Source organism: Plectrocnemia conspersa, unplaced genomic scaffold (genome assembly GCF_051122295.1).
Source record: "Plectrocnemia conspersa isolate PC_06_02 unplaced genomic scaffold, ASM5112229v1 ptg000009l, whole genome shotgun sequence".
Classification (NCBI taxonomy): domain Eukaryota; kingdom Metazoa; phylum Arthropoda; class Insecta; order Trichoptera; family Polycentropodidae; genus Plectrocnemia; species Plectrocnemia conspersa.
The window spans coordinates 5,544,536-5,569,163 of NW_028277173.1; the positions used below are offsets into that span (position 1 = coordinate 5,544,536).

The 24,628-nt window shown below is 33.5% G+C and overlaps 3 protein-coding genes across 10 annotated transcripts in view; 1 reads left to right on the forward strand and 2 right to left on the reverse strand.

Annotated features, from left to right (window-relative positions):
* LOC148231686 (uncharacterized) overlaps nucleotides 1-5,353 on the reverse strand; it is a 58,462-nt gene extending 53,109 nt beyond the window's left edge. Inside the window, exon 1 of the mRNA XM_088193558.1 lies at nucleotides 4,009-5,353. Coding sequence (XP_088049684.1) covers nucleotides 4,009-5,321 — 1,313 coding nt within the window. The 5' untranslated portion in view covers nucleotides 5,322-5,353. The remainder of the gene's footprint in view (nucleotides 1-4,008) is intronic.
* Nucleotides 1-24,628, forward strand: part of LOC148231685 (uncharacterized) — a 534,843-nt gene that overhangs the window by 268,091 nt on the left and 242,124 nt on the right. The gene's annotated exons all lie outside the window — the stretch shown is intronic.
* LOC148231691 (serine protease gd-like) lies at nucleotides 1,288-3,784 on the reverse strand. Its single transcript, XM_088193448.1, has 2 exons — nucleotides 2,494-3,784; nucleotides 1,288-1,722 (listed from the first exon to the last, which is right to left on the reverse strand). The coding sequence occupies exon 1, from the start codon at nucleotides 3,758-3,760 to the stop codon at nucleotides 2,501-2,503; it is 1,260 nt and encodes a 419-aa protein (XP_088049574.1). The 5' UTR covers nucleotides 3,761-3,784; the 3' UTR covers nucleotides 1,288-1,722; nucleotides 2,494-2,500.

A 24,628-nucleotide genomic window follows, 5' to 3' on the forward strand; every position in this document is an offset into this window, starting at 1 on the left:
ATTTTCTTAATTTTAAGCTTTTAATAAAGTAATAAAGCTTAAAATAAATATATATCACAATGTAAGATTCAGCGCAATTTTTATTTATTTAATAATTTATCATAATATATTATCTGTGAAGTAGAGAAAACTAAAAAAACACATTTTTTTGCATTAAGAAACTCTATTAAAAATACTAGTATTTGGCAAACTCTTTTTATATTAACAAATAGCTAATAAGCTACTTACTTCAAGTATTTATTCATTGATTAAAAAAAAATACTTGTTGTTATAGAATCAGGGATAAAGAATTTCAAGGTCGGTTTTTTATTCACGAACCTCCTACCTAAGCTGTCGCGAGTAACAGACGCCGTCGGGTAATCTGCGCAAAACGATGAATACTGTCGTAAATTAAATCTGCGCAACGAGATAATTTTACTTTTTTTTACAAAAGCTTGGCTTATTTTCTAGTCTTTATATATGCTATTTGCACTAATAGTGAGTTTTTTCTGTATTGTTTATTTGAAACAGCATAAACTGATTTAATCATGTAGCGAAAAAATTTATAATATTTGATATTTCAACCATTCTCAATTACTTTAAATTATTTATTTAAATAAAATAACAATTTCAAGTCATGCTACGGTTAGTAATTTATTGTAACTAAAAGTTTATTACATTAAAAAATCTCTCATGCTTTATATTAGTATAGTTTTAGTTTCACAGAGAATAATTAATTTTAATTTTTTAGGCGTTTCCAGTTTTGAGTGTAGGTTTATAAAATAAATTAAAATATGTTCTAGTATAGTATAAATTTTATTTATATAAAAAAATATTTTTATACAATATCACAGAGTTTTCACAAATATTTAGGCCATTTCACATTGTTTATGAACTTTGAAAACAAATATTACATTACAGTGAAAATTCTGTTATTTAGTGTTGACACAATTACTTTGGTTGTAATAATATAAATAGGACAAATAATAAACTAACAATAATTTTTAATATTAATACAAGTAGCTTACACAAAAATGTCGCTCTTTTTTAAGATGAAAAATAATAATAAAAGAGATAATAATTAAAATCGATATGTTTAATATTTAAATTAACTTTGATGAACAATCAGTAAAAAAAACTTTTTCTATTTATTTAGAAATACATTGCTTTAATTATATTTTTAGAGCAACTTTATAAAATATAATTTTATTATATAATATAAAGTTTAGGAGAAGTTCAATATTTTTATATTATGTTAAGAAATTCTCAATAAAAAATATATTACTACTTTATCTAACCACACACGATTTAATATCTTTACTATTTACTGATAACACGAGGTTTACCAAATTTGTAATACTCTTTGTATACAGAATAAATAATATACATAGATTTTTAATCACAATACTTTTTTGCAAAATTTGTTCTTCAGAATTTATGCTAATTTGCTTTCGTATCATGTAGAAATATAAATATGTAGTTGCAAAATAAATGTTTCACATATTATATTGGCAATATTGAAAAAAAAGCGGTTTAACTGGTTTGTGTCTCTTTTACAATTAGTATATTAATAAACACAATTTTATAACTAAACAAAGAGTTTTTAAGTTCATATGAAAACATATACTATGAATTACTCAAATTAAAAAACATTTAGTATGACTCTTACGACTTTCACTTACTTTTCTTCGAAGATAATAATGTGCAGTACTTTTTTCTCTATGTATTATAGATGAAGGCTATCTGAAATGATATAGTAAAAACCATTAAATAAAAATAATCAATGTATAGTAACAGGAAAATACAAGTATTTATCATTAAAAATGCCATTTCATCATAAAAAAATAAACTAAGGAAGGAACATTATTGAAGGGACTGTAGGAAAAACCGGTACTTATGGTAGTCCCTACAAGATCTATCCTGCAAGCATTATTAAATATAGAATAATTGTATTGTAATATATCCTGTGTGCTATATATTTTATGTATATACATATAGTGACTATATTTTGAAAATATTAAAGGAGGACACTAACTTTTTTTTTTTTGTTTAAGGAATGCTGCGGGAGCTAAAAAATGTCATATCAGAATTTTTTGTTCAAGGTGGATCAAATGTCTTGTTACCTTAATATACAGGATATGTATATTAAAAAATATTTCATTCATTTTAGATATGAGTATGATATAACATTTTGAAGGTCTTATTGCGGTTTGGTCAAATATGTATTGAAAATTTATTACCTTGAAATTTTTTTTCCATTTATATATTATTGAGTACATAAAAAATACTTAATTTAATATTTATTTCATATAAAACACAAAGTATTTATGTGTAAACATATTTTTTTGTTCTTGGAAGGAATTGCAATGTTAATTAATTAATCAATAATTAAAATTCGCATAATACAACAGTTATTCGACATGTCTTATCTATGAACATGGTATTAATACTAAACGTTTTAATTAAATCATAATTTATTTACATGTTATTAATATAAATATATTATATATTTACCTGTGAATCATGGCTGTTGCATCCACGATAAAAACTGCGTGCAGTCTGTGTATATGACGTATTGGTTTAGATCGCAGCTGTTGTCCTCTCCTTTCAGAGCACTGGAGACTATCCCTCTGATTACCCATTTGCCTCTCTGTTTCATATACATTCCTCCTCCGGAATCACCCGTGCAGGGTCCTGCTCCTTCTTTGCTACCGGCGCATAAAGTTTTTTCCGAAGTTAGATAAAACAACTTCGGGTTTGAAGCTCTGCAAGTGGTCGTAGAAACAATCGGCACTTTAATCATCTTCGGCTCAGAAGTAGTCCTTGATCCTTCCTCGTCCTTTCCCCAACCGACCACAAAGCCATCTTTGCCATGAATTTGATTCTGATTAGTTTCACCATCCCATAAGCACACTGGCCTGATTAAATCGCTATACACAACTTCTTCAGACATTATCAAAATGGCAATGTCATTGCTGAATTTAAAATCTTTAAAAAAGTCTTTCAGTCTGATTTCCACTACACTTTTATAAACTGCGTTTCCATCGCTCCAATCATCTATATTGTGAACGCCTAATCTTAACATAATGTTGTGGGTTCCGATTGCTTGTCTTTGACTATCTGTGACACAATGAGCTGCTGTTAACACTCTTTTTTTTGAAATCAACGTAGCGCCGCACGTGAATTCTAAACTTCCGGTCGTCTTTCTGTAGATGGCGACTAACCATGGCCATTCTCCTCTATCTACCGTTTGTCCTTTTACTATCAGAGGAATTTGATCTACGCTCGTGGTTCCGCAAATTGAATTGTCATCCATAGTTTGAGGTTGAGGTTGTTTATTTTGGTATTGCGGCTCTTGATATATTTCAGGTTGTTGATAAGCACTTGTTGATTGATAAGTAATAGGCGCTTGAGTGGTATGCGTTGATTGATTTGGCTGATTGTCCAGATGTAGTATGTGTTGAAGATCTATCGAAGTCACCGTGTTCCCGGAAGCTGGCGGTCCAGAACAGAGCAATCGGTTGTTAAACACCAAGCTGACCAACGTAGGCAGAGGAGCTGATAGTGGAAAATTAACCTTGTATTTTGCCGAATGTCCTTTCATGATCTTTCGCATCGTGACCGCCTTATCTCCGTACAGTTCTAACTTCCCCACGTACTTAGTGGGTAAGTTAGCGGCTAACGATAGTTTCACTTTAATAGTCAAACTTCCATGATTGGGCGGATTGGGCACTAAGATCACTCCGTACCAACTGTAACCGTCATTTTCGTATCCGAACATGTTCGGACATGGCGAACCGGGAAGAAGCTGCGAAAACACATAATCGAATATTAAAAGCGTGCAAAATATTTTTATATGCATCTTAAACTATGCTTTCGACGAGCGAGTCGTTGAGCCACTGAAGTCAAACACGACATTATTGACTAATGACCGGTCATTAATGTGAAACAAAGACGTTTTTGATAATTACCTGCAGATTGTCAAACCAGCTCATCCACTCGGACAATCAGCGATCGAGTAGTCGTCACTCCGTGTCTTTTATCCAAGACACGTATTTGGAAGAGTCAGTGTATATCACATATTCGTATAGATCGCAGCTCTTATTTTGGTCTCTAAGTGCGTGAGAAACGATCCCTCGGATGGTCCATCTTAATCTTCTGAACATGTATAATCCACTGCCTGAATCTCCAGTGCAAGGACCAGCCCCTTCTCTATTTCCAGCACACAACGTAGTATTTGACGTTAATCGAAAGAACTTCTGATTCGATCCTCTACATACAGTAATCGGAACAATAGGCACTGATACTTTTTTGGGTCGTAAAGATATTTTAACGCCACTCTCGTCCTTCCCCCATCCGACGACAATCCCTTCTTTTCCGGACAGTTGATTCTGATCGTTATCTCCCTCCCACAAGCAAACCGGCCGTATATAATCCGTAAACGTCACACTCCTAGCCATCACTAAAACGGCGATGTCATTATGAAACACAAAATCTTTGAAATAATCCCTGATTTTTATTTTCGTGACGGTCATCGTCACAGTCGAAGTATCAGCCCAATCGCCAATATTATGCACCCCTAATCGTATAACGACATCTTCTGCTTCCACTGGTAAATGTTCAGTATTTGTCACACAATGAGCAGCTGTGATAACTAATCGATCTGATATTAAGCTTCCGCCGCAGATGAATTCTAATCCGCCGAATTTCTCTCTGAATACCGCTACTAACCACGGCCAATCTCCTCTTTCAACCGCCTCTCCCCCAACAACCAAAGGTATTGTCGTTGAAGTCGTTCCGCATATATCATTGTTTTGATATGTGTGCTTATCTGGTTCTCGAGTAGTACTATATATGTATTCCGCGATTGGTGTTGTGGTTCTGATGTAGGTCGGTTGATTGTTTAAAACGGCTTGTCCTGAGCGCAGCGTGTGCTCCAAATCTATAGTGGTGACTATCCTGCCTGTCGCTGGAGTCCCGGAGCATATGATCCGATCGTCAAAAATAACGGAGACGACATTCGGCAGCGGAGATATGATTGGAAAGTCGATCTTGTACTTAATCGGCGCTCCTTCGTTGATGAGTCTCAGCACGGTCATCCTGTCTTCGTATAATTCAACCTTGCCGACGTAATCAGACGGTAGCTCAGCTCTGACGGTTAATTTGATCTTGAAAACCATCTGAGAACCATAAGGCGGTGGATCTGATGCTTCTGCCACACCGTATATCTGATATCCGTCCGTTTCGTAATAATATACTTCAGGACAAGGGGAAGGCGGCGGCCTTTGGCATATCACGAAAGTAAAGTGCACCAAAATGAGTAAAAACAGAACATAAGCCATCTTATATATCTGTATTTATGTAATTAGTCCACTTTTACACTTCACTGGAATAAACACCACCGAACGAACGTCCCACTCTAACGACAAAACTCGTTGTACTGGTAGTTCACCTGTGCGTTGCAATTATGTATCTTCAGATATTCCCTACCTTTTTGTGGGTGCACAGATATAGCGATATGACAGGTATTCCGTTCGGTAACTAACTGTAAAGTTCAGGCAGTTGCGCTCAAGGGTTTTAATTTTAAATACAAAAGTTAAATGAAATATTTATCATCTTAATATAATTATCGTTAATAATATTAATTCACAAAAAATTATATTATTGGTACATTTAATAATGTTAAAACATATGCATGGAAAAAAATCACTACAAAAAAATGCCAGCCCTGACTCATCCTTATCTTTCATTGCAACATTGATTGCTTATCTGTTTTTTTTTTTTTATAAAATAAATATGCACTTAAACCATTACCTGTGCGTACCTTTAGGCTGCGGCTCGCAGTGATAAAAAATAGAAAGTATTATACTTTCGTACTTTTTATAAAGATTTCGATTTTCAATACAAGCAAATTCAAGGACTGTTAACTCATAAATACATTGTAGAAATTATATTTTTGCCCTTATACTCGATTTATACGCCTTTTTTAAACCAAATAATTTTAAATAAAGTTGAATTTAAAAAAAAAAAATTTTTATTTTTATTTATTTTTAAATACATATTGAATTATTATGAAGTTCCGTTTTTTGTAAATCTATTGTATATTTATTTTCAAGAGCCAATGCGTGATAACTCTGCAATAACAGGGCAGAAATTTAAGAGAATATTATTATTACGCGTTAAACGACGTTGATGCGCACTGACTTTTGAAAATAAATAGACTATAATTATACACTTAAAAAAATATATCCGGCCTAAAAATATATGATATATGCTTACTTTAAATGTTTTATTAGTATTTTTTTATTAATTTTATGGCTGTCTTTTTTGTAGTAAAAGTTGTTAAATAATAATATGTAGTGAAAAACATAATTTTAAATATAAATTGAGTTGCAAAAAATGTTACAAAATAAAAAGCATCAAAAACTATATGTATATATAATATACAACAACAAAAACGTATTTAATATTGTACAAAAAATTTAACCCTTTTAAGAAATACTGCTCATGTTTTTTTGCACAGTAAAAAATATATATTTTTTACTGTGCAAAAAAACTTTTTTTTTTTTTTTATAAAACTATTTATTTAAAAAAAAAATTTTTTTTTAAATAATATTTATATGACTTAAATATTTATTTGTATTAAATGTCATTATCAGTCATATAAATACAAAAAATCAGGGAGTTTTGTTATTAGTTTTGATTCTAAATTTTTTTTTAACATTTACATGTTTTTTTAAAACGCTTAGTGTTATGCATCATTTAAAATGATGATGTATTGTACTAAGAAAATAAAAAATATTTAAATCATATAAGGAAAAATATTATTAAAAAATTTAAATCAGTGCATAATTTTAGACAAAAATTTTGTCGAAAAAAAATTAAGTCAAATGTTATAAATTAAAATATATTATATAAAGATAAATACGTGCCACAAAAAAACTATTCATGCTCGCAAAAAATATAAAAATAGTCGTAAATAAAATTAAATATATACAATAAAATCAAAAAAATACTTAACATAGATTTTTTTATACACAAACCTCTAATTAAAAAAATATTTTATGTTGAAAATCTATTTATGTTATTATCAATTTTAGTAATTTAAAAGTATTTTAGAGACTTCTGTTGATAGTTTTGATTATAAAATATATTATTGTTTTTTTTATGGCATGTACATATAGTATTTTGTATCATTCATACGGCGACTGTTTGAATAAATAATTAAATCGTTGATAGAAATAGGAATAATAAAAAAAAACATAATTTTAAATTTCAATTTAAAAAAGGTCAAATTTTAAAATGAATAATATATGAAGAAAGTTTCGCACTATAAAAACTATACATGATACAAATATATTTACAATAATACACAAAAAATATTGTATATAGATTTTTTATATGTCTTAAAATGTTAATGGTTTAGAAATCCATGATAACTTAAAACAAGACCTTATTGATAAAATTGAATTTGAAATCTTAAATTACCTTTCATATGTGGAAAAAATATTTGAATACCTACTTTTTATGATATGTTTTATACAGAAAAAAATATATGTAAACTATGTGACATATAATATATTTCAATTATTAATAAATTGTGCTTCTTTCTATTTACTTATTGAAATTAATTCCCTTGATATATTACTTTAATAACATATTAAAAAACCAGATAAGAGAGCAATGTCTAGTAACTACGATACATATATTAGATTCTTTCATTTATTATAAACACTTTATTATGCAAAGTAATCACTTATGTTATCACAAGAACCTTAAGTATATCCCGTGAACTGTTTATTTACGATTTAGAAAAATATAAATCGATGATATCTAAAATTTAAAACCTTTTTAAAAATTCGAAAATTTTAAATCTACATGTAGTTTTAGATATAAAGCAATTTATTTTCTATAAAATAATCAAGAGCAAGTTGTGACAAAATTCGTATTAAATCTTATTTATAATAAATATAACTTCAATACAGCATGTTACCATAATAACCTTATAGATATATATTAAAATATAAATATACATCAATATGTTTTTATATGTGTGTAGGTACATATTAATCTGACCATCTGTATACTTAAAACATACATCTTGACATTAAATATCAAAGTCAATATTTTAAACCTTTCCCAGCAATTTGAAATAATTTGAACTTATTGCCAATATCAAATCCAGAAACTTCAACTTGCATTCCGATAGCAAATCAAACGATTGAAAGTTCTATCGTTCGCTCTCCGAGTTGAACTCAAACTTAGCTCAAGATTGCTTATACTGAAACATTATATTATATTTACTTTATCGAGTGTCGTTTTACGACATCGACCGATTAAAGGACCAGTTATTGTGTTTGGTCGAGTTTTCGACCGACCCTTATTTCACGCGAAATTTGGCAAACATAAAATCTGGACCCGGTCGTTTACGATTAAACCCTAGCGCGGTTATGATTGAACCTTAACGGGAAGTACTATAATAAATTTTAACTTTAGAATATGGGTGGGGGTGGGGTGTATGCGGTTACAATCTCGTTACAACGTTCGATAAATTAATTTTAATCTTATGTATGTCACTATGACGGCCGTTGTGCGCGTCATAAATTTGCTATGTTGAATGTGCATCGTCGCCGAAGTGACGTAACAATTTTTTATTATTTTAATTTCGGAAAACAGATATGGAACTAGTGACATAAAATGGTATTAATACATAATATAAAAAAAAATCATTAAATAATAATATTAAATGATACGAGTAGTACATTATTCAGATCAATGTGTAATATATTATTATTATCTCGCAACAATATATTTGATTTTTGTAGATGAAAATACGATTTTCATATTTTCACGAACGCACTTTGACGATCATCTTCAGGTGCTGAATCATATAAAATGTTTCTTATTTTCATCTCAACAATCCTAGTTCATTATTGTAAAAATCGATTGGCCCACCATGTTGCAGACACGTAATATATCTTTAAGAAACTTGTATCAATGATCGGTAGTTTTGTTCGTTTTTAATCAATTTAACATGTATTATTATTGATATAGAAATAATTTTAATTAGCAGATAATTAATATCGTTCGTGTCGCAGCTATATTGCGCATCCGCCGTCTTCAAATTATTGTTGCACTTGCAAATTTGATTCTCACGACGATCGTTATAGTCCGAGCAGCGTTTCTCATAACTTCCTATTTTTTATCTGTAAACAAACTGGGCTAAAACCCATAGTTTGCCAAACTGGCAGATATTTTTCAGTCGAAGGTATAAAACACGCCTCGAAGAACTGAAAACGCGTTTATCACGTCGAAAACTTTCGCCAACTTTCCGACCTCTCCGAGTTGCGAAAATCGCACCCCTATTTACCATTCGGGGTGGCGAAACTATACACAGTGCCAAAAGCTAGAAACGTAAACAGTTTTCGAACAGCATATATTATTGGCTTGATTAACATTATGTACTATGTAGTATCGTACGAGTTGAAAAATAAATAGTAACTTCCTATTTGTAAGTCTACCTAAACTGACAAATTCTTTAGTATATACTGTTTGCATTTTTATTATTAAAAAATCTTAAATTACTAAATATTTAGCATACGGATTTTAGCTCCTCCAAAAAAGTGAAAAGAAAAAAATATGATTGAAAATAAATTTTAAAGATTATCAAATATCTTACTGATTTTTTTAATGAGCTTTTCTTTTTATTTAAATTGCTTTACATTTATTTTTCAAAACAATATATTATTTTTAGATACGGTAAAATGAGTTGAAGCGTTTTTTATTATTATCATTATTTCCTTTAAGGGTTTCTCGAGGGTCCAACCTGTTCCTTCTGCTCTTCGCGTTATTTAATAATGGCATAAATACAGCAGTAATAATTGTAATTATATACAGATGATTTTAAATTGTTTTAACTCATTCAATATGTTCCGAACTCTATTTTTTTACAGAATGATTTAGATTATACATAGAGCTTTCGTCAACCGTCTGTCCTTTAGTTTTTGAAAGTGTATCATTTTTTCGATCGTCTTTGCCATCAGTTTATTTTTACTAATGTCTGTATTTATATTAATTTAATTTAATGTTTTTTCTGATTTAATTTTGTATTTTTACGAAAACTAAGATATTTTTTTTATTTTTTTGCATTAAACTTCCTAGTATTTATTTTTTATATATATTTAAAAATATGTGAATATTTTTTACGGTTTTTTTAATATGTGACAACCTTACAATTTGTATACTTCTTTATTATATTAACTCATTTTTTTTTATATATATATATATATATATATATATATATATATATATATATATATATATATATATATATATATATATATATATATATATATATATATATATATATATATATATATATATATATATATATATATATATATATATATATATATATATATATATATATATATATATATATATATATATATATATATATATATATATATATATATATATATATATATATATATATATATATATATATATATATATATATATATATATATATATATATATATATATATATATATATATATATATATATATATATATATATATATATATATATATATATATATATATATATATATATATTTCTCAATATTTTTATATTTTGTAATGTGACAACCCTGTCTTGGAAGGGAAAAACTATTGTTTTTTTTATTTTAAATGGCCGTAAAAATCATTATCGTTACATTTGCAAAAAAAAATTAATAGATTTTATTTGTACTACAAATTTTCCGGCCTGGAGTGTACGACCGTGCGAATAGTTTGCGGCGTTTAAAATGTTAATATTAGCTATGAGGAACTGGTTCGGATTGTACCATATAATTTAACTATTTTAATATTTCTTTTTCTTTCTTACTATACAGAATTTTATTGTGTATTATTTTATTTGGGTATATTGCAATAATACACTGTTATTATTATTATTTTTTAATATCGTGTCGCATTGGAGTAATCTTTCAAGTCACGATGGCTGTAATTTATTCATTTTTTAATTTCACTTTAATTTTTGAGGTGTTTTGTTAGTCATGATGTTTTTTTTTGTGTATCCTAATAATACTGTGTATTATTTTCTGACCATCGTGACGCATTGAAGTAACCTGTTAGGTCACGATAGTCCTAATTCAATTTAATGTAAATTAATAACAGTTTTTATTGTATTTTTATGATGCAAATATTTTTTTTATTTGATTTTTTTAATGATTCTTTTAAACATATTACAAGCACCTGGTTAAAAACTTTCGATTTATAGATCTTTTATTGGCTAACCAGGTAGTTTTATAAATTATTGTTCGGAAATTTCAGTCATTGTGATCACGTTGAAATTACTGGTTACTGGTAATGGTTTTAATGTACGCCTGAGCTCACTACCAATGACCGGTTTTAGTGTTAATGTATATTTTGTAATGTAATTTATTTATTTTTATGTGTCATTTTAAAAACATTTTAAAAATTATTTTAACACAAATATTTTTGGATTCTGTGAGTTTTTAAAACTTTTTACAAAATATAATCGAGCAATGTAACAATAATAAAAAATCTTTTCGGCATTTTTTACATGTCATCTTACGATAAATTTGGGCAAAAGTTATTATATTAAAAAGGCGCGAATCCATACTAGCTTAACTACGTTTTAGCCTTGCGTAACAAAAATAATTTTAGTCAAGTTATGTATGTACTAATTATCAATTGTTATTAAAAATTACAAAGGCGCAAGTTATTTATGACAGCCCAGTGACGTTGAAAAGTTAAACATTTAGTTTTACCCATTTGCTGAACGTTGTTTAAGTGGTAATAATTTTAAACGTTTCTATATAGATGGCTTTATATATCTAAATGGTGTTGAAATATCACTTCGTAGGAAGGCCGTGGAAATACGGTCGTAACTCGACAGAGCTTCATATGGCGTCCGTGGCACATAAAGAGTTAAACAAATTCTCGAGCCACCAGTAAATTCCGTTAAAAAATCACCTTTTGATGCCAAAATGTTCCGGACTATCCGCGCAGTGGATAAATAAAGTTTCTCATTAACCAGTGAACTTATAAATAAAATGTTTGACACATAGTAATACAGTGAAAGTATTTTTGTGCTAGTGAAAATTTACCTTCACTGAAAAATAATTATTTATGGTAGGTTAGTTTGTTTCAGTTAGGTTTAGATTTAACCGAGTTGCCGTTTCGATACTGTCAAATTAAATTTTATGGACATTTGAGAGTAGCATATAATTTTACTAGAGTCTATCAGTTTAATTATATTTTTGGTGCTGAAAATGTATTCGAATATGATGTCATTAAAACAGTTACTATAATTATATTTTTATCAATAAAAATATAATTTTACTTAAAAATACACAATCACTGTAACTGTGTTTGTTAGGAGCGTTTGGCGGTGTCGACAACCTGTCAATGCGTTTGCAAAAACTTATGTTTGGAACATTTTTTCCTCCCTACACTTCAAGTAGCTTTGTATCTTATTTTGAAACGATACTTGCTTACTCACTATCTTCTAATTTCATCGCCTGAGCGATGTTTACGCACATTTGTTTTATTACACTGTGTCCTGTTGCTGCTCCACTGGTAAGAGTGCTAGCCTGCTGACTGCACGTTTGGTGATGCCGCTAGGCGTTTTTACCGAGACAACGCGTACAACTCCATCTTCTCCTGGCTGCAACCCGATCGCTCGTCCAAGTTGCCATTGAAGAGGAGACAGATTGTCCTCCCTCAACAACACCATGTCGCCAATGTCAGGATTGGAGGAACCCGATCTGAAGCTGCGCTGCTGCATCAATGTCACATACTCCTTGGACCACCTGGCCCAGAAGTGCTGCACCAGCTGCTGCAAACGTCTGTACTGAGACAGCCGTGACTCCGGCACGTCGTGCACGTTTTCCTGGGGACAAGCAGTTAGTGGCTCGCCGATAAGGAAATGACCAGGAGTCAATGGAATGAGGTCATTTGGATCATTGGAACTTGGAGTGAGCGGACGCGAATTTAATACTGACTCGATCTGCGCAACGACGGTACTGAAGGCCTCATATGTTAAGGACGCGTTTCCCACTACCCTTACCAGATGTCGCTTGGCTGATTTGACAGCCGCTTCCCACAGACCGCCAAAATGCGGTGACCGTGGTGGTATGAATCTCCATTTAATCCCTTGTTCAGCTAACGAAGCCGGAACTTCCTTGAAGTCGGCAGATCTCATAAGCCTTCCTAGCTGACGAGAGGCTCTTACAAAGTTCGTGGCATTATCGGAGTGCAACTCGGCAGGTTTGCCCCTCCTCGCGATAAATCGTCTCAAGGTGTTCATGAACTCATTTGTAGTGAGTCCCGTGATAACCTCCAGGTGCACTGCCTTTGTCGCAAAACACACAAAGACACACACATAGCCCTTCACCATTGATCGGTTCCAATATGCCTTGATGGACGCATCGCAGAATCCGACCAATTTGATCTTAGACAGACACTGCGCAAACCCATGGCGTGGGACAACTATTGCCTTTAGGCCATTTAAACCCCCATACAACAATTGCCAGGAGCTGACTAAAGAGCTGGGAATTTTATAATCCCAGCCAAGCTTCTCCTTCCACAACTGCTGCATGTATATTTTTAATATTACAACAACGAGACCGACGAGACCCAGTGGATCAAAAATTTGTGCGATCGACTTGAGGATCTCCCTTTTGGTCACTGGGAGTGTCTCCGGGAACGCTGCCATAGAAAATAACCTATCTGTTCTCGTTTCCCAGCCCATTCCCAGTGTCGTTGACTCATTCGTCTCAATGATATGGTGAGAGATCTGCCCCTTTGCGTCCTCCTTGAGATCGCTTATCACCCTTGGCTCGTTTGACAGCCATTTTCTCAGGGTGAAACAGCCCTTTCTCAATATGACGTCAATTTGAGACCGTAATGCCTTAAGGGCCACAATGGATTCTGCTCCGGTGAGCAGGTCATCAACATAGAAATCATTTTTTATGACTGCAGAGGCTGCAGGAAAATCAACCTCTGCCTCGGCTGCAAGTTGATGCAGGCAACGCACCGACAAAAATGAAGCTGGAGCTGTCCCGTACGTTACTGTGTTCAGCTGGAACGATTTCACGTCGTCCCGCGGGTCAGATCGCCACAAGATTTTTTGAAATCTCCTATGGGAGGCGTGAACCTGAACCTGCCGGTACATTTTCTCTATGTCAGCCGTAATGACATACGTGAACCGACGAAAACGAATCAACACGACAAAAATATTCTGCTGTAGTTTTGGACCAACCATCAGTAGATCATTGAGCGAGGCACCGTTGCTGGACTTGAACGATGCATCGAAAACCACTCGGAGCTTGGTTGTGAGGCTACTTTCCTTTATCACAGCATGGTGTGGAATGTAGTAACCCTCGTCCCTTATGGACGGATCGGTGGGAAGCTCAGACATGTGACCAAGAGAGATATACTCTTTAAGAAAGTCAGTATACTCATTCCGAATCTTTATAGACTTCGCCAGCTTTCTCTCTAAAGCAAAGAACCGCTTAAGCGCTGGCTCGTATGATACACCCAAAGTGCGGTCATCAGTTTTGAATGGAAGGCGTACAACAAATCTACCTTCCGTTGTACGACTTGTTGAACCCTTGAATTCTTCCTCGCACTTGTCGCTGTGACTAGCTCTTAGGTCATTACTGACCTCTTCGAGCTCCCAGAACTTCTTTAACTGCCTGTCCATCTGCACCAAGCTAAGATTGCAGGCAGGATCTTTAGCGGCCGGTGCTAAGATGCTACCCGACACTATCCACCCAAATGTGGAATTTGCCAGAATTACAACTGACCCATCCTCAAGTTTGATTCTTTTGCGCCCATTGCGCATTGATTCAAAGAACCAACTTGCGTTAAGGATGACATCCACCTCTCCCGGCAAGTCAAATTCATTGTCTGCCAGTTGGATATATCTAGGGATGGCCCTACGTACATTGCTGATGGCCATGCTTGGAATTTTTGCAGTCAATTTCGGCATGACTATAGCGTCAATTACCGACCACTGCTTTTTCTTCCTCGGCGCTATTTTTAGCTTTACAGAGCCTTGACTAGCGGCCACAGACTCCGCTACACCCACTATGTTGGCGCTGGATTTGCGGATGTTCAAACCCAGCCTGTCAACCAGTGCACATGATACAAGGTTCGTCTCAGCGCCAGTGTCAAGAAGGGCACGGCAGACTTGCGTGGAATCATTTCGACCCCGGATGGATAATTTTACCGTCGAAAGTAAAGCTATTTGCGATACTACCTTACCGGTTTGACCTGGCTGGCAGGCCATTACAGCGGATATTGTCGCTTTTGGAGCTTCTGCTCGATCCCTATCTTCATGGAGCAAAAAGTGATGCCTTTTTGCACACACTGAGCAGCAACTGCCCCTGCAATTACCAGCACTATGACCTTTCCGCAGGCAATTAAAACATAGTGCGTTTCGTTTCACGATGACCCACCTTTTATGGACATGCAATTGTTTGAAACTGGGGCACTCACCCAACTTGTGAGTCCCCTTGCACTGAGGACATACCTCGCGCAACGGCTGATGGCTCACTTGGTGAACAACTTTAGGCTCCTTAATGGGGACCTGAGTCGGGATAATTGTGTTTTCCAACACTTGATGTTTCGTTTTTAGGAATGTTAACAACGCCTCGAACGTTGTCAATTTGATTGTTAGTGCTGTCGCTTCCCATTCGCGGGCCAGCACCACTGCCAATTTTGACACGATGATCTGCACTAGGACAAAATCCCAATGCTGCACTGGCAGCCCAAGACCTTCCAGTGCTCTTACGTGCAACGTAGCCGCATCGATCAGCTTCCTTAACCCCACATGGGAGCTGGCGCTAACCGTCGAAATACTGAGCAGTGCTCTCCAGTGCTCAGTGGCTAAAATTTTCGGGTTGTCGAACCGTGATCGCAACAACTCCCATGCGAGGTCAAATGACTGACCTGCGGACTCTATACCGCGAAGGACCTCAGCGGCTTCTCCCTTGACCGAAGTCAACAAATAATGGACTTTCTCTTGATCTGATATGTTTGCCTTTCGGCAAACAATATTTAGAAAAAGGCTAGAGAAATGCGGCCAATCTTTGTAGTTACCTTCAAATGAAGGCAACCGAAGGGCAGGTAATGAGACATTAGTAGGCGGCGCGACTGTTAGGAGGGGGGGTTGCCCCCGTGCATATCGCACTATTAACTCTTTCGCGGCGTAAATGGTTTTGTAATAATCCTTTTCGAACGCCGAGGTAGCTTCATCGTCCACCTCACCTATGGTGCATTCGATGTCCTCCTGGACCTGCCTGAAGGTCCTTAAGACATCCACAACGTCATCAAGATGTACTTGAAGACCCGACGCGTCTCCTTTAGACACCCAGCCTTCAACAGCGTCGGCAAATCGCTTAAGCTGCGACTGCAGCCTAGAACGCTTCAGTATGTCGCGTTTCGACATATTGATTCAAGGGAAAAGTTTGAGGTTAGGAAATAACAAGTGGGGAACGGCTAACCACTAACCTAAATGTCCTCTCGTCCGTCTGCGCAGCTTCTCGACCCGGCGGCTTCCCTATGATGCCCCGCAGTTGTTCAGCTGCTGCTGCCCCGAATGCTTCCTCAGCGAAGCGCTGGTGGTCCATCCGGCTCGTAGGACCAAATGTTGCGACCTCTCCCCTTTGGAGATGGCCGTCTTTTCTTTTAGCAAGAATGGCCCAGCATAGTCCATTCCGGTGATCGTGAACGGCCGATTTGGTTGAATTCTGGTGGCCGGTAAGCTACCTGTCGTTGGGTCTAGCATCTTTGGCTTGACCCTTGTGCACCGAACACATTGTCTAATTACCTGGTTCACTAATGATCTGCCTGACGGGAACCAGTATTTTGTGCGCAGGGATGCCAAAACGGCTTGAGGACCCCCGTGTAGCAAGTTTGCATGTTCACGCTGGACTATCAGCCGAGTGAAATGCGTCTTGGTCGGCAACAGCACCGGATATTTGGCATCATAGCCCCAATCGCTGTTCATCAAACGACCACCCACTCGTAACAGACCTTCTGGGTCAACAAAAGGAGCAAGCTTGACCAGCTTGCTTTGTTTGGCTAAGGGAAGGTGCTTCTTCAATATTTTTATCTCATTGGGAAAATGAGCTTGTTGCAGCTGCTTAATAAGCACATGCTCAGCGTTTTTGAGCTCATCAGCCGATAGAAGGCCAACATGCTTCCTGGCAAAACGAAGGCAATAGGCGACTGAACGAATCAGTCGCTCCACCTTGGAAAAACGCTGACTGAGCTCGTCAACAAACGATCGTTCCATAACATTTATTTGGATGATATTCCTCCTCTCAGGAAGTTCACACTCGTCCTGTCTGAAATTGGATGGCTCATTTGGCCAGCCATCTTCATCTTTTAACAGCCAAGGCGGACCATTCCACCACAGCTTGCACTTTGATAACGCTTGGGGTGACATGCCCCTTGAAATCACGTCAGCGGGATTGTCTGAGCTCCTAACATGGCGCCACAACCCTGGCCCAGCCTGAATTTGGGTGACTCGATGAGCCACAAACGTCTCCCACTGAGACGGACAACCTTTAATCCAAGCCAGCGCCACAGTGGAGTCTGAAAACATGGCGACACTTTCAATTTTTAGCTCCAGACATTTCATCGTTTCTGTCATCAGTTTCGACAACAACACTGCTCCGCACAATTCTAGACGCGGCAACGATACTGTCTTGACCGGCGCTACCGGTCTTTATTTTTGTCAGTTGCTGCCAGACGTCAGCGCTTGAGAACGCTCCTCTTGCTCGAACCATCTAGCTTGTCAAGTATAATAATAATTCGTCATAGCTAGTGTTTAATATTGTTTGTATAACGACCTGTCAATTATTGAAGGTCAGATTCGCAATAAAAAAATAAAAATAAATATCTACCAGTGAATATGTATTCCGATATGATTTCACTAAATTGTCAGTAAAAATATATTTCAACTTAATTTAAAGTTATTTCCCTATATGTAGTTAAAAAAAAATTTTTGTATAAAAATACATATTTTTTTATTTGTTTTTCACGTTTGTGATATGGGTTACTTTTACTTATGATTTATGAATATTTTAAAGATATTTTAAAAAAATATTAAAAAAAAATTTAATTATTAAAATAATATTTAAAAAAAAACCTTCTGGGACACTATTCGGGTTTTTATGAAAAGTCTATATTAAATAATAACTTTAAAAAATTGCTTTATATTACGGTACCTTTGTTTTAAAATAATATTTTGATTGAATATTCATGCTTTTTATTGTAAAGATAATTTAAAGTTACAGCTGCTTTAATGTTTTACTTTCTTATAACTCAAAGTTGTAATGAAAATAATTTTACACACAAACAAGCTTGGCATCTTCTTTGTAACTCTTGATCAGTGCTATTAATTATGTTCTCAAAATAAAACGTGTCATACCTTACATGATAATTAAGCTAACGATCAACTAATAATTGAAAGCTTATACATATTATCTGATGTAATTTAAATATTAATTAAACTAAAAAACATCACTCAGGTCACATGAGACGCACTTTCACTGCTCTATAAATTATTAACCAAAATCCACAAAGGTCCTAAGTGCACTTTTTTCCTCATCGTCCTTGCAAAGTTTTCACCACTTTGACTTTCACGAAGACCGAAAAGCGTCTTTGGTTTCGTTTTGCGCCACTTTGCGGTTTATCGTGATCCCGTTATGGTCTTTAGTCAAAGACTCTTCGGCGGTCGCCCTTGCTAAGGGATTAACTTTGAAACCAGCTCGGCGGAAAACACTGCTCGTTCCTCGGAATCTTGTCTAGTTGACCGCTTAAATATGTATATTTAATGCCCATTCAGCCGCCGGATTACGGGGTTGTAAAAATGAGAGACGACTGGGGGTGCGCGTGGTGTGGCTAAACGTCAGATTTTATGGCATAATTAACATTAATAATACTCAATAGTATCAATGATTAATTAACAACAATGGTATACCTCAAAAGCCATCAATTACTACAAAAAACTCCCAAATCTCTAGCTTTTTAAGCTGAAAATCTTATATATTAAAAACATTCAATTATCTTTTGTAATTATCGGACGGATTTTAAGGTATAGTTAGACCCTGATACGATTGGCTCTCTATTGTCCTCTTCTCTTATTCTTCTAAGCTATAGCTTAACCATTTTAAAGTTATAATTCAACTCAGCAAACCGATTTTTTTGTACATACACATTATTGTAGTTTATTTACTTTCTACAAAAAACCGTTCGCATCCTCTTTAAAGTGTTACTGACTGCAAAAGTTATAGTAAAAAAATTAAGGTTAATAAACTAATTTGCAAGTTAGAGTAAAATGATAATAACAGCGATAGTAAAACTTATCCCATAACAAGACTACTAATAATGATAAATCCCAAAGTTTAATTATAATCAATAAAAAATATATTATTATTTATATGACAAATTGAAAATGATACTCAGGAGCTCATGACTAAGCAATTGTGTTAATAAATATTTCAACTTAATCACCTGATAATAACAGGTACAATTTTATTTATAATATATGTAGATTTTTATACATGTTTAATTAAATTAACTTAGCTTTTCTGACGTTTATTTTACTATAATGAATTTAAGGCGATTGTATGATTATATATTATCTACTATTTTTTTAACGTATATGTTACTAGTATAATACATGTATTACAAGTAAAACACAAACATAAGCCTCTATTATGGGTTCATGGCCACAAGTATAAGATTCTGCCATCTCTTTCAACTCTCAAAGCGATCTGCGAAAACCAGATCTTTAGGATTATTATTTTCAAGACTTACGTGTACTTAAACGCATTTTTTTAATAGTAATGTATCGTAGCTATAGTAATATTTTATATTAAAATTCTCGGCATTATGTTTGTTTTGCCACAGTGTGCGTCCATCCAAGGATTACATGCGTCGAGTCCCCGGAGCGTTTTTTTTTCTTCGGCGCTTAAATATGAATGGCAAAATAAGTGTATTATATTGCATTTTTGGCGCATGGATTTGTTGAAAAATTATTTTTTCATGCCTCTCTCTGTGTAAACAAATACATTGTTAATGATGATGTATTTCATTACACGGCCTGGCTATTTATATGAAATCTGAAACGCTTTTTAATGGAGTTGGATCATAAAAATACATTTTTTATGGTCACCCTCAGACCATTAAATTTTTAATTTATTGCCTGACCGTATTATATAGTACAATTAATGAAAAAACGATTATATATAAAATTCAGATTATTAAAATCTATGGTCATGTAGAAATATAACAATATATCTGAAATAATATTATACATTAAGACATATAAGGATACCTACCTACGCATAGCCTCTTGTATTTCATCTCATTTATAGAAAAACGTGTTTTATTGCGATTTTCTCATACATAATTTACGCATAACCGAATAGAAACCCAAAACTGGTTTTTATATTTATAGAATTTGGTTACAATCAAATTAGTGAACATTCAATAGGTATTTACGTCATTTGCTATACAAAAGACATTTTTATTTGGAAATTTTAACAGCGACATTCTTCACGCATTATTTATAATCTATGATTTATTATACAACTCTAAGATGTTCCAAGTATAAAAAAAATAAATAAGTAGTGATAATTAAAGACAGCCTATTTCTTTCTTTAATTAAAAAAAATTGTTTACAATTGCATTAAAAATATATGTATGTACATACTATGTGGTTTAAGTAAGCATTCTGGTTTTTTGATATTTTTATTTCTCAAAAAATAAAAACGCTTATTTTTGCTGCTCAACATGTTGAGGATACTCGATAAATATAAAAATTGTTTGGGCTTATTTATATATTTATACCTTTTATTTTGGCCGTAATTAAAACCTATGCATATATAAATAGGCCCCCACAGTACTCCCCCCCCTACCAATTTATAATTCAATTAGAAGGAAAGATCTTGCCGTTGCTGCTCTAAACAGAATGAGGTTATATGCCGGTCTTTCTCAGTTTGCCTCGGAAACCGTATCTTAAAACGAGTAAACCTTTTGTCAAAACGAGTTGCTATTTCCTTTTCGTAAAATTTGAAATATTTATTTGAATGAGCACAGCGTTAACGATGCAGCTAGTTATATTCCTCACAATATATTATGATATAAATGGGGTGTTTTTTGGACCTGATTTGATTCTCAATTTTATTTTAAAAAGTTGCGAAATCAGTCTTGCTCCTCCTCCAAAACGTATTTTTGATCTTTGAAAATGTCTTAAACTCACATATATTCAATAAAAGGGCGACAAATTGTGCATAAAAAACTAAAGACCAGTCGCAGTATTATCAGATCATAAAAAAATATAAAAAAAATACGAGTGCAAAGGGTTAATTGTTCGAAATAATCATCCATAGATACATCTTCAATCACTTTCAGTTTTGATCGACCAACAGCATACGGTTTATCACGTCCGATACACTGCTTTTCAACAAAATAGTGAGAATTCAAGTAGACGTTATATATTTATATATATAGATTTTGAGAAAGCCTTCGACAAGGTTTGTTATGGTTGCTCGGATGATTTAATTCAGCTATTATCGCGTTTTCACAGTTTTTTCATCAATGTAATTTTTACCCCTTTGGGGTTCTTTATGGATCCATTCTTAATCTTCTGCTTTTCACTTCATTTAATAATGACATTTCTGTATGCAGATGATTTAAAATTGTTAAAGTGCATTCGATCTGTTACGGACTTCTTGAGTGCGGACGAAGTGATTTAAATTATAAATGAATATGAGCTACCGTCAACCTACTGCACTTTAGTGTCGGCAAGTAGCATACTGTGTCATTTTCTCAATCCCGTTCGCATCATAAGATTCCGTATCGAGCTCGACGGTTTACCGTTACATTCTAATTAGAATCCATTACTATTTGCCTCTCAGCCATACACCGTGGGGGTGTCACCTTGCGCTTCTAAAAAAATATTTACCATTTTATTTTTATTATATAATCATGCTCTTTTCTTATATTAAATATAAATATCTTATTGCTTTTGGAAACAACAATAGTAGGAATACATTTATTAATGACTATAATACTTATATTTATTTAAAAGATCGTTAAAATTCTGCGCAAAATTAAAAAAATCAAATACATAAGTAGCAAAATTATGGAATGAAGTTAGTGGTAATGTAGGTTAATCAAATTTAGTCATTTAACAATCCAGGACTGACGCCGATCCCTTAGAAATAAAAGTGGGAGTGGTGTCGCATGCAACGAAGAAAGAGATAAACCATGCTATTTCGTGTAACGGTACTTCGTCCAGATAACATGGGAATCTTATGAAGCATCCCGTTCCCCATAAGTTTATTTCTACGATCTCAGTGTGAACATTGTGGCTAGAGAAACTTCTATGAAAGATTTCAAAATCACTTTTGAAAGCAAATAGAGATTCTCTCTACCCGTAAGCAAGGTCTGCGATAAACCTTCCCAGCTGTTCCGGTTCGTATCATTTAATTGTATGATTACATGACTTTTCATATGTACTACTTTTTGTGTAATTTAGACTATTATGACACTATTATGGTCTGAATTTAACTTAAATAAATAGATAAAATTCTGAAAGATTCGACCGAAAGTCTCGAAAACTATTTAGTGACATAATTTTGTATTTTTAAAGACGAGTTGTGTTGAAATAGTGCACTGTCGAATGTTTAAATTCTTGTTATTGTAAATAATATCGTATTATGCCAATCACATGTCCTTGTTCGATTATCTATTTAACACTTTTACAATATTACAACTGACTTGTAAATAAATACATATATTTCTCAAATAAATATCAGAACGATTTTTATTACTATTTAACAATTATTTTACAATAACACCATATTTTTTATTCTTAAATATACAAATGGAAATTCTAGTTTGTAAAATCTTATTTCTTCCGCAATATTCGTTATTTTTCTTGTTATGAATTTTCTAATGCAAATATGTATGTAAAGACAAAGTTGTACGAAGCGCCAGGAAACTTTTATACGGTCTCTCAATTATTGCAATATCCTCTTTATCGAACATTCGCCAAAACAAGCGTGTATGCGTCCACTAGAAAACAAGAACGAGACGCTTTTCGTATTTTATGCATTAATTAAACTTTTTGATATTTTCTATACACAGATACATATTATGTTTGGAGTAAAAGTTTTAATTGAGATTTCGTTTCTTCGCTTCATGGGTAAATTAAATCAAATTTATATTAGTAATCAAATAATAATTAATCGACCTACCGTTTTTTAAGTAGCACTATAAAAAGCAGCGGTTAAAAATTTTTTTAAAAAATATAGTTTTCGCACAGATTTTTTATCACAGTTTAAGCACTTTCGCACACAGAACACAGCAAAAAGCATTAACTTTGTTTTGTAACATGTGTATAATAATTATATTAATTGTAGAATGTGAATTTCGGAACCCAAACCGAAGTTCAGGAATTGCTTAGGGGTTTCATAATTTTTAACAGGAGCTTTTCGAATACTTTAGATATTATTGGTAGCAATGATATAAGTTTGTACGAATTTATTTCGTTTAATGGTTTTTCTGGCTTGGGAATCATTATTATTTCTGCAATCTTCCAGGCATTGGGCATATGTTTTAATCTAAACACTGCGTTAGCTGAGTATGCTAGTTATATTAAAATTGTGCTACAAAAAAAATGATAATTTTTTGTCAAAACCCAAACCTATCCATATTTTATAAAATAAGGACCTGACAAAAATTATCAAAAGCTTTTTTAAAAATCAGTACCTGTTTGCCTCTATCAATATTTTTCATTACGTGATTAAAAAAAAAAACAGATTCGTTTCTACTGATTATAAAAATCTTCGGTATTGTTTGAAGCATACTTGAGTTGGTGCTGATAAAATTAACTCTTCATCATGTATTTGTTTATCATTTTATACATCGGTTTGGTAAAATTAGCGATGATGTTCGTATTCTAGTATACTATTTCAAAAGAGCACACCTAAAATAGTATTCAAAATTCTAAAGGCTAATAATGTATGTTAGAGATGTTACGTAAGGTCTATAATTGAATTGTTAAAAATTAATAACAGCAGCTTTCTGAGACATATGGCCCATTTGCATATGTATCTATCCTTCTTCGCAACGTGTTACAAATTGGCCAGAATCATTCAGTGTCCGAGTAAGAAGCAGATATTTATGGTCGCATCATCTTGCGCTTATCCCTTATGACGTACCGATACATGGGCCTCGCATACCACTTTGTCAATATGGCCAGCTCCTTTTCCCAACAAAACACTCGACTGACACACTGAAAGGATGACTAATGTACCGTTGGCCGCAAAATTTATTCAGCTGGCCGCAGGCCAACATTTTCACGAAGCTGAATGCCCACTCTCACCTTCCTTCTCTCACCTCAGTTTTGTGTTTTTTTTTTGTGCAGCATCACCGCCATTACAGAGAAATATACAAGCCTCCATTATATGTAATTAGTGAGTTGAAAAATATATTTTTAAAAAACAAATCTTTGTTTAAATTAAATTATCAAATTTAATCTTAGCGAAAAGTGCTAGAAAAATATTTGAAGTTTTACTTTTATTTTTTTTTA